Source organism: Alnus glutinosa, chromosome 3 (genome assembly GCF_958979055.1).
Source record: "Alnus glutinosa chromosome 3, dhAlnGlut1.1, whole genome shotgun sequence".
In the NCBI taxonomy this organism is placed as follows: Eukaryota; Viridiplantae; Streptophyta; class Magnoliopsida; order Fagales; family Betulaceae; genus Alnus; species Alnus glutinosa.
In genome coordinates, this window is record NC_084888.1 from 17953237 (window position 1) to 17964993 (window position 11757).

General features: G+C 40.2%; 1 protein-coding gene across 3 annotated transcripts in view; it reads left to right on the top strand.

Annotated features, from left to right (window-relative positions):
• The first annotated feature begins 3776 nt into the window (after positions 1–3776).
• The window catches only part of LOC133862849 (uncharacterized), a 58441-nt gene continuing 50460 nt past the window's right edge, over positions 3777–11757 (top strand). For 2 of the 3 annotated variants that reach the window (XM_062298738.1, XM_062298739.1), the window contains exons 1-2: positions 3784–4015; positions 11164–11548. In XM_062298738.1, the coding sequence (XP_062154722.1) occupies positions 3888–4015; positions 11164–11548 (513 nt within the window). In that variant the 5' untranslated portion in view covers positions 3784–3887. Of the gene's footprint in view, positions 4016–11163; positions 11549–11757 lie in introns of all 3 variants that reach the window. The other variant, XM_062298740.1, reaches the window with a different exon arrangement.

The window sequence follows — 11757 nt, forward strand, 5'->3', positions numbered from 1 at the left end:
GAAATCCTGTCGGTGCCAAAGTCTGACCAGTACGGCCGAAATTCGGCCAGTATAGTTGGATTCCGGTCAATTTGGCTGGAATCTGGAAATTTCTGCCTGTTTCCAACCAAACTTGTTGGATTCCGGCCAGTTTGGTCTGAATCTGGTTTACCGAATTCCGGAAACGGCGGCCGGACGTCGCCGGATTTCGGCGATAGTTGCCGGATTCTGTTTTACGCTGTTGGTATTTTTTCGTACGAGCTAAACGTTGGAAAATATTTTCAGAAAAAATCATTTTTTCTGAAAAATTATTTCGTTAAAATTATTTTACGATGGAAAACATTTTATGTCAAAACAAATAGAACATTAAGTGTTACAAGCACCGATGTACTGTTGGGACGGTGTCAAATGTAAACGTTTGTACTAGCTCTACCGGATGATGTTTGGCCTACAAATATTGAAGTTATATCTCAGTCGTCTATTATTTTAACAGGAAGTGTCATGTTATTATTTTTACAAGATAGAAACCAGATTCTTATTGAAAAGCTGAGCATGAAAAGTTTTCCTTTAGGCTCCGTTTGTTTCAGCCTAAAATGTTTTTTGCTGAAAACATTTTTCGGTGTTTGGCGCGTATGGAAAATCACAAATTTTTTTGTATATTTTCATTCAATCATATTAATCTGTAATATCAATTTTTATTCACGGTGGTCTGGCAATGGCTGACTGTGACCCGGTTGTGGTTCAGCAGTGGCTAGGTAGTGGTCCGATGTTAGCTAGGGGGTGTCTCGGTGGTGTTCTAGGGGAGTCTCAATGGTGGTCTAGGGGTAGCTTTGGGGTGGTCCGAGATGGCTTGGTGGTTGTTCGGTGGTGGTTCGAGGTGGCTCGATGGTGGTTCAGGATTGTTTGATGGTGGTTTAAGGTGGCTTGATGGTAGTTCGTGTAACAGCCAAGAAAATAAATAAAGAGTTTAGCATTAATAAATTATATTTATTAAATAAGTTGGGACTAATAATAGATTCCAAGTTATAATATTTATGGTATCGAAATAAAAAAGGGGGTTTGAAGTAAAGTAATCAAATGAGGAAACAAATATTAATAATGAGTCCTAGTGTATTGAACAATTAATTAATGGGTAGTAAAAGTAAACCCTATAAATTACATAAGTTGCCATCGTGTTGGGTTCTTGAGACAAACCAAGAACCTATGTAGTATTTAGAATTAGGAGTATTTCGATTTAGTTTTAATGTGTTATTGTATTATGAAATGCAGTGGTACATTGCAAGGCTGTTGTTGGGGATCCATCATTAAGCCTTAAACTGAGCAGCCAATGTGAGTATTTTACTCACTGAAAACTTAGGGAGTTTTATGTTATGAATTTATAATTGAACTATTGTTATTTATGTTGATTATGTGCTTAAGATGATGAAATGATATTTGAGATGACGATTGTGAAATGTATATGAAATGGTGTTGGAAATATGAAAATAATATGACTACGAAATGTTAATTGAGAGATAGTAGTTATGAAATATTGATATGAAATGATCTTTGAGTTGTGAAAATAGAATGATGTATGATATGAGAATTTGATATAATGATTGATTTGTGAAATTGATATGAGGTTTGTGAAGTGAATGTGAGATAGTGAATGAGTATAAATATGAAATGTGTGAATAATATGATCGTGAATTGTTGGTTTGAAATAGAATCATGAAATGTTGTTTCAGATATGGTTATGAAATGATGATTATGAAGTGATGACGAAAGAATGTTGAGATGTGGATATGTTATGTTGATTATGAAGTGATTATGAAATGATATTGAGATGAGAATTTGATGTAGTGACCATTATATGATTATGTGATGATGAATGAGTTATGAGCATGATGATGAAAGTTTGTGAAAAGAACATGAGTATGTGATGATGAGTATGTGCATGGAAATTCAAAATGTGAAATGAAGACCATTGGGCTGTGTCCCCTTTGGCATTTAGAATTGAAAAGAGCAAATGTAAAGAAAAAAGAGGTTATGTAAAATGAAGACTATTGGGCTGCGTCCCATTTGGCAAAGCAAATAAAGACCACTGGGCTACGTCCCATTTGTCATAGCAAATGAAGACCACTAGGCTGCGTCCCCTTTGGCAAAGCAAAGGAAGACCACTAGGTTGTGTCCCCTTTGGCAAAGCAAATGAAGACTACTGGGCTGCGTCCCATTTGGCAAAGTAAAGGAAGACCATTGGGCTAAGTCCCCTTTGGCACAACAAAATGAAAGTGAAAGATGAAATATAAAGTAAGAAAAAGGAAGACCAATGGGCTGCGTCTCCTATGACATTAAAATGAGATGAAAGTGATGATGTGTAATGAGATAAGAAATTAATATTGAGTATGCATTGTGAAATGATGATGCGTATTGTGATGAATATGATGTTGAGCAGGTAAAGTGAAAGTGATGATGTGTAATATGATGAAAAAGAGATGTTGAGTATGTATGACATGTTTGTGATGATTCAATTGATGTTGATAGCTAATATGCTTAGAAATGTTTAGATATCTGTGATTTAGTTGCGAAAACCAGCGTGTACAATGCTCCTGAGTTGTTGGACTCATGCTTTCACCTATACGGGCATGGTGTTGGACATGTCAAACATCATGACCGTATAGATGCTAATGCTTTGGTTGCAGGTACCATAGACGTCGACGAGGACCTTGTGGCACACCACTTGGGACATTACGACTGAGACACTTCGCTGGGGTCGTAGGTTGATTGGACTCAGATAGTCCATGCTTTTGTACATATTTTGGTATATGGCTCGTGTCGCTTGTGACATTTGTATTTATTGAGCCATCCTTTTAGTATGCAATTAATGTTATGTTTAAAAGCCTTAAACAAATACACTTTTGTATGGCTCTTTTGTGTAACAGTTGATGTTTATAGATGTGCTTTCCGCTATTCAGTTTATGTTTAGATGTGTTCCGCTACTTAGATGTGACTCTATATATCAGGTACATATTATAGGGTATGTATCATATGTTGGCTTTGCGACATATAGTCGTGCCACTGTAATGATTGATGTTATGTTTGTATAAGAAAAATAAATATGTCGTCACAGTTCGAGGGTGGCTTAATGCAAGTCCAGGGTGGCTCAATGGTGGTTCGGTAGTGGTCTAACGATGGTGGTTTGGTAGTGGCTCAGTAGTGGTTCGACGTTGTCCTAAGGGTGGCTCAGTGGGGGTCCATGGGTGGCTTGGAGGTGATATGAAGTGGCTCAGTGGTGGTCCGGTGGGGGTTTGGGCTGTCTCGATGGTGGTTTGAGGTGCCTAGGTGGTGGTTCGAGGTGGTTATGTGGTGGTCCAAGTGTGGCTTGGTGGTGGTCCATCAATGGTCTGGAAGTGGCTCGATTGTCTTCCAAGGTTGCTCGGTGGTGGTTTCGAGTGGCTCGGTAATGGTCTGACAATGACCCTATGTTGGGTTTTTGGTAGTGTAGCAGTGGTCGAAGCAAAATCTAACACTTGAAAAACGATTTGCGAAATTTAAAAATATAAATAATTTTTTGAAACTAAAGAAGTTTTTTTGTCAAATTTCAGTTTAATTATTATTTTTTGTCGTACCAAACACAAAAAAAATATTTTTCAAAAAACATTTTACGTTTATTTGGAGGATTAAATTTCAAAGGAGGATTAATATCATTTGAGTGAATAAGACTTAACAAACCGACCTGTATGGCTGTACATTTTGAACCAAATTTACCCCCCTTTATTCAGTTTAAATGACTGATTACTCCCTTCCTCGGTATGCATATACCCTCTGCAATCAAATGCCCTTTTGAGCGCGCACTAGAGAAAAAGAGAAAGCCCTAATAAAAATAGAAAGTTGATGAAAAGAGCAGAAAATATTTGGGAAATTGAGAAATGTCGAACAGGTTGGCAAGGAGACGAGATCTATTGGGCCGCTGGAAAGCCATCGAGGAAGAAGAAGATGACGATGACGCTCACGACCCTTCCAAACGACGCCGTCTCCACCACCTTAAGGAGCAATGGTAAACGAGCAAGGCCTTTATTTATTTATTATTTTTTTCCCCTTTGATTCGAAACGGAATTTCGATGAAGCGTAACAGTTCTTGTAGGCTTATTTTTCCTTTTTCCGTTTCTTATATTAATGCATTTGATCAATTTCTTTTTCTTTTGTTTTTTGAATTTTAATTTTAATTTGGAATTTTTTCCAATGTAGTAATGCATAGTTTGGTTGCTAACAAAATGGTCGAAATACATTAAAAAGGAAAAAAAAGAAAAAGAGAAGAGTCATTAAAAATACAGTGATAATAGAATGTTTGATTAACTTTGAGTTTTTATTTTTTATTTTTATTTTTTCAGTGGATTTCATGCTGCTCATACAGTTTTGATTTTTTTTTTTTTTTTTTTTTTTTTTTTTTTTTTTTAACCTTTAGTCTGTTTATTTTGTTTTCTCCTTTTCCCAGCAACCAATTTATACGATTCTCAATTTCCTATGTCTTGGTTTTTTTTTTTTTTTTTTTTCAATTTTCTTTTGAGAGTTTCATTAATTTGTGAGGCTTTACATGTTGGAAATTGTTGCCAACATAAGGAGTTGGTTTCATATTTTGGCAATTTTGCATAATTTATTTTAACTAAATTGTACTTTTTAAGTGGATTTTTACAAAAATTAAGTTTGAGTTTATGTTAAAGTTAAAGTTTTTCTTTTCTTTTTGGGCTTGGGATAGAGTTGAAACTCAAATGCGAAAAAGTATAACCATTTCTGTTTTTTCTAAGCAAAAAACATAACCATTTAAATTTCCTAATTGTCACTATTTTGATTACCTCTTTCTTTTTGGGCACAGAACATAAGGAGTTTATGCATTACTTTTTTGGAGTTTCATGTTAGAAGAGTCTGCAAAGATTCTCTAATCTCTAATTAAACTTTACCAGGTTGAAGTTTATCTTTTTGAGATCATTTTACTAGTGGATTGGGACCTCCAATCGTTTCTCTGCTTTTTCTTTGTTGGATTTTCCAGATTTTGTTTTAATTGTTTTTGGGTAAATTTTGCCTTGTTTTTTTTTTGATAAACAATAAACTTGTCTTATTGAAAACGTAAGGCGACTCTAAGTATACCGGAAGTATATAAGAGAAAGCACGAATTAGAAAGCGACAAACGAACAAGGAAATCGCTAAAACTAAGCGATAAAAGGGACACCAAAGCCATTGTTTAAAGATACAAAGTATGAAAAAAGAAGCTAAAACATCCTCCAAGGACCTCTCCAAATCCCCGAAATATCTATTATTTCTTTCCTTCCAAACACACCAAAGAAGGCATGTCGATACCATCTTCCAAATCCCAGCACTCCTCAGCCTTTTAGATGTCCATCAACAAGCAAACAAGTCAATGGCTCTCCTAGGCATAATCCAAGACAAACCAAAATGCATAAAGAGAGCACTCCATAGAGCGTAAGCCACATCGCAGTGAAGAAGAAGATGATCCTCCGATTTCCCATTTCGCTTGCACATGCAACATCTATCCACCAAAATAACATGCCTCTTCCTGAGATTATCCATTGCAAGGATCTTACCTATAGCCGCCGACCACGCAAAATAAGCTGCCCGTGTAGGAGCTTGAGTCTACTACACACTCTTCCAAGGAAAATGAATCCCTACAGAGCAAGCCAGAGAGCTAAAGAAAGATCTGACCTTGAACAAGCCTTTTTTGGAGGAGACCCACCACAGCCTATCTTCACTACCTCTTCTTACATTGACTGAGTGCAACACCTAGAAAAAAGAAGCAAAGACATTTACTTCCCAGTCATACGTTTCTCTAGAAAAGCTCACGCTCCACTGATTAGAATCACCCAAGAGCTCCAAATTTTCCGCAATAGAAGCATCCTTTGCATGAGCAATTCCAAATAAAACAGGAAAAGCTTCCTTAAGAATTGTATCCCTACACCACCTATCAAGCCAAAATTTGGTCTTAGCCCCATCCCCCACCTCAAATCTAGAAAGGCCTAAAAATTTCTCCCACCCGTTCCTGATGTTCTTCCACAACCCTACCCCAAAGGCACGTACAAGCTCTAAAGAGCACTAACCTCCCTATAAACTGCCAAACTTGGAATCTACCACAATTCTCCACCAAGCTTCCCTCTCAATCCCATAACGCCATAACCATTTGCCTAACAGAGCCCGGTAGAACATCACCAAATTTCTAATACCCATCCCGCCTTCTGAAATTGGGTTACAAACCATAGATCAACTCACCGAGTGATATTTGAACTCATCACCAATCCCTCCCCATAAAAAGTCTCGTTGTAGCTTCTTAATGCGAGCACCTACACTTGCCGGAAGAGCAGAAAGAGAAAAAAATATGTGGGTAAGTTGGCAAGGATACTCTTGATAAGGGTGACTCTACCTCCCTTGGAAAGGTATAACCTTTTCCAGCTGGCCAACTGACGTTTAATCTTCTCGATAACACTGTCCCAAATATGAATAGATTTATAGGAAGCCCCCAACGGAAGGCCTAGATACTTCACCGGCAGAATGGCAACCCCACACCCTAAGATATCGGCTAAACTTTCTACTTGATCTACATCGCCCACAGGATTTAATTCTGACTTGGCCAAATTAACCTTCAAGCCCGAGGTAGCTTCAAACAAAAGAAAGAGACTTCTAAGATAGCGCAACTGAGAAGGACAAGCATTGTAAAAAATCAAGTTATCATCGGCAAACAGCAAATGAGAGAAAGTAGCATTGCCAACTTTGAAGCCTTCAGGTAGACCCCCATTGACCGCAACAGAAATCATGCGACTCAAAGCCTCCATCACTAAAACAAACAACAAGGGTGAGAGATGATCCCCTTGCCTCAACCCACACGAGTTACTGAAAAAGCCATTAGGAGAACCATTTACCAACACTGTGAATCTCATAGAGGAGATACAATGAGTTATCCAAGAGCACAATTTTCTCCTAGAACCACACCTCTTCAGCACATACAAAAGAAAGTCCCAATTTACATGATCATAAGCTTTTTCCAAATCCATTTTACACATGACGCCAGGCTCCCCTGATCTTAATCTACTATTAAGGCATTCATTTGCAATGAGGATTGGATCAAGAATTTACCTCCCCTTGACAAAGGCGCTTTGAGATTTGGAAATGACCTCCAAAATTTTCTTCAATCTATCTGCTAAAACTTTAGCAATGATTTTGTAAATTCCACCTTCAGGACTAATAGGTCGAAAATCTTTGAGAGCAATAGCACCTAGAATTTTCGGAATAAGCAAAATGAACGAAGCATTGAGGCTCTTTTCAAAAAAACCTCTATCATGAAAAACCCGAAACACCTCCATAATGTCCCCCCTCAAAACATCCCAACACTCTTTGAAGAAGGCCATAGAAAAGCCATCAGGACCTGGCTGAAGGACGCATAATAGGAAGTTGGCTGTGGTCTGTTGTGCCTTATCTCTAACCATAGCTGACACTACCTTACTAACCTCCTCCTCAAAAGCTCTCTCCAACCAACTGGCCTCTATCTCCAAAATAGAATCAAATGAGATACCATCAACCAAAGGCTTCCACCTACACTGCTCTGTAAAAAGCTTTTGGTAAAACTTGACGATGTGCTCACTGATTTCTGTTTGATTAGAGGACTGAGTGTCGCCAATCAATAAGGAATCCAGAGAATTGTACCTTCTATTTGAGTTGGCTATGGAATGAAAATTTTTAGTGCACTTATCACCTTCCTTTAACCACAAACCCTAAATTTCTGCCTCCAACTCACCTCCTCAATAAGAGCACACTTCTCTAAATCTCTGACAACCTTAGCCTTCCTCCAAAGCTCCTCCCATAAAGCTCTACATTCTTCAATAACATCGAAGGCTTGAAGATCTTGAAAAAGCTTCCTCTTGTTTCTCTCTACATTGCCAAACACCTCTTCATTCCATTTCTTCGAATCCATCTTCAAAGCCTTAAGCTTACGAGCTAAAACAAAACTAGGCAAACCTTGGAACTAGTAAGAATCCCACCATTAATTCACCTGACCCATGAACTCTTTTACCTTAAGCCACATGTTTTCAAATTTGAAAGGCATGCTCCCTCGAGAAACATCACCACAATCAAAGAGGATTGGGAAGTATTCCGAAAAAAGGCGAGAAAGCCTCTTTTGAGAAATTAAGGGAAACCAGACTTCCTAATCATGGGAAACAAGAAAACAATCAATCCGGAGGATCATGAGAAATCGACCAAGTAAAGGAGCCACCAGCAAGAGGGAGATCCATGAGGCCCTGATTAGCTATAAAGTGAGAGAAGTCCGTCATAGCAGAACAAAGACGAGCCTCGCCAGATCTTTCATTGGGAAAGCACGTTACATTGAAGTCTCTCCCTATACACCACGATAGGTTCCACCAACTACAAATGCCAGCCAATTCATCCCAAAAAGGTCTACGATCACACCCAGAATTCGGGCCATAAACACCTGCAAAGGCCTAGGCGAAATTATCCGCAACGTACTTGAAAGAGACTGCGAGGGTGAACTCCCCCACACACTGATTGATCTTCTCCGCCACACTTGTGTCCCACATTATAAGGATGCCCCTTGAGGCCTCATTGGAATCCAAGGTGCACTAGTCTATATGATTGCATCTCCATAAGCTGCGCACAACGTTGCACGATAAATTATGAAGCTTAGTTTCTTGAAAGCAAATAACATCCACCTTTCAATCTCTGAGCAGATTACCAACTCTTAGACATTTTCTCCTCTTGTTCAACCCCCTCACGTTCCAAGAGAGAATTCTTGGCTTCATAACACACTTGGATGCCTCCTTGTCTTCCTTTTCCCACGGATGGAACAAGAGCCTCAGCATCGTAATTGACTGAACTCTCCAAATTCTTGACCTCCCTCTTATCCTTCATAGCACTACTAGACCGATCACCCTGCGCCTCTAAACGACATTCCTCTTAAAGAAAAGTTAAGAGGGCCAGCAATTGCAACTTATGACTCACATATGAGATTCCCACAATGGGATAAATTGCACTAGCACACTGAATACCCAATCAGAATACCCCGAAAGACCCCCCGAGGATGGGGAATAGGTATTTAGAGGAGGCACCCTACCAATATCAGCTTCTCCTACTACCTCTTCCGCAACGCACAAGTCCTCCCTACTGCTAACTTCTTCAATACACTGAGCACCCTCCTGAAACACAACCACTTCTGAACACCCAATTGGCAAGCTGGAATTAGCCCTTTGCAAAACCAAGCAAACTGAGAAACAACCACTGACAACTTCAAACCATGCGACCAAGACTCAGAAGACCCAACTCCAGCAAACATAGAGTTGAGACCCAGAGACAACAGCCCCAAATCTCTCACCTCTACCATTGGAAATTGCAGACTCTCACTCACTGATGTCCTCTGAATCATCACTTCATGATTGTCGGCCTGAACCACCCTCACCGGCAAAATTTGCCCCAAATCACTCACCTCGACCATCGAAATTAGCAGACTCTCACTCGCCGGTGTCCTCTGAGGCATCTCTTCACGAGCGTCGGCCTGAACCACACTCACCGGCTTAGTCTACTTAGAATAAACCCTCACAAGCGACTTATCAGCCACCTGATCCTTGCTAGAATCTCCACCGAAAAAAAGACCCACTGCAGAAGGGGAGCCTGAAAGCCCTAATGGACCACTCACCACACCAACACTCATTGGGAGAGAACCCACCGGCGGACGCAGCATTGCGTGAGAACCCCCAGTAGACGATGACGCGCCTGGGTCATCGGGCTGATCTGCGTCCAAAATATCCAACGAATGGGCCGACCCACCAGTGATAGTGGCCTTCCCTTTTGGGTCGGGCTTCTGACCCACACCTGAATCCACCAGCAACTTCTTCCTCTTGGGCTTAAAAACCTTAGTATTGGGTTTACAAGCACTGATGGGTTGCTTTGAGGTGAAATTTCCTCTAGGATTGGGCTTGGCTGGATTTGAATACAACTTAAGCTACCTGCCCAGAAGCCCATCCTTAGCTGAGCCCAGCCTCATCAAACAAATGCCTATTTCCTCTTTTAGCTTCAGCAGTGTCTTCCTTATATTGGAGAGCTCGAGGCTTTCACCAAAATGGAAGAGTGTGTCGGAAGCCACCCCTCCCTTCACAACTTGCTGTTCAGAGACCGTTGGACCATGCTTCCATGTGAAAACCTTCACCGGAGGATTGGAAGTCTTCACCGGAACCGGAATTACTTCTGTCGAAAATTGGGTGGACTTTGCCGGAAGTTTCACCTTCCTCTTGCTGATCACCGGAGCTTGGACAGACTTGTTCATGGAAACACCAAGTGTCACCTCTCTCACCCACTTAGGCACCCTCGCTACATGCCCTGAACAAACACCAAGACTCTCCTCCAGCAGTGGCAATGTCTTCGACAAAACCTTTGCGTAACTCCTCCTACTTCCCTTCACCGCTTGAACCTCTGCTCGTGCCGCCACCAATCTAACTCCAGAACTAAAATGCTCGTTAACCAAATGTAAAGCCGAGCCAAAAAGATCCTAGTCTTTGCCGCGTCTTCCTTCTGGAATTAGGACCACGCCACTTTTCCTTCCACCGCCATGTTCCTCAACCATCAAGAAGCCACTGTGTCTGTTAAAGCAGCGCTGAGCAATGATCCGAGGACACCCAGGTTGAGCTTGATTCCAAAAAACCCAAGAGTCTTCCACTACCACAATCTCCTTGAAGATGCGTACCAACCAAGCTATCTCGTCTCTATCCAAAAGTATAGACCTCAACTTTCCTTTGCAATTTTCCTGGAAGCGTACCCCTGTTTCACCTCCAACTACCACCAGTTCAAAATCCTTGGATTCCACCGACCATCTCCTAGAGACCGACATGATTTCATTAGAAGAAACGCTAGAAAGAAACTGATTCCACTAGTTCCAGCCGAGAAACACACCAAACTTACCTCACGCACTCAGCACTCGCTGGTGAAGAGAGGTAGAGAGGAAGGAGAGAGAGAGGACTGTTCCTTGTAATACTAGCCCTTTTTATTTACAATAAAATCTGTTACTTGGAAAATAATTTCTATACATAGCCTGATTTGGAGTTCTTCCAATTTTTCATATCTTGCAACTGTTCTCAATTTGTTTCTGGTTTGGTTTCCTTTTCATTATTTGGTAAAGTAGCTTTTTTACTATGTCAGGTTTGCAGATGCATTTGATCTCTTAATTTGTTTGCCAAAAGAAACCCATATCTGGTGTGGCTCGTGGGAATTAATGGGTCCTCTTTTGGAGACGTTCTACAATTACTTTAAAGATGAGAATCCTGATTCTCCTCTCAAGCGTTTATGGAAGAGGATCACTGAAGAAATGCGGCAATGCATCCAGTGCATCTCTCAGCACTACCAAGCCCTAGAGGCATACAATATGGAGTATGAGCAGAGTTGCATTAGTCCCCTTCTTGATGTGATACGAAGTCTTAATGAGGAAAGGGTAACTGAGCACTTGAGAGAGATCAAAGCAAGAATAGCACGGGAAGAATATGATCCAGCTTGTGATAATGCTGAAGTTGTTAGTGTCATGTATGAGGCATGTACATTGTTCTTTGTGATGTTTCTTCATGTTTACTTGTTTTGTAATATAATCAACATCATGTTAGTTGCCAGTGTTGGCTTGAAAATGGATAACAAGTAGTGTTTTTGTTTCATGGGTGAATTGCTACTCTCCTTTTTTTTTTTTTTTTTTTTTTTTTTGTTTGTTTGTAATAATATTTGTTCATGTACTAGATCAGCTTCTCT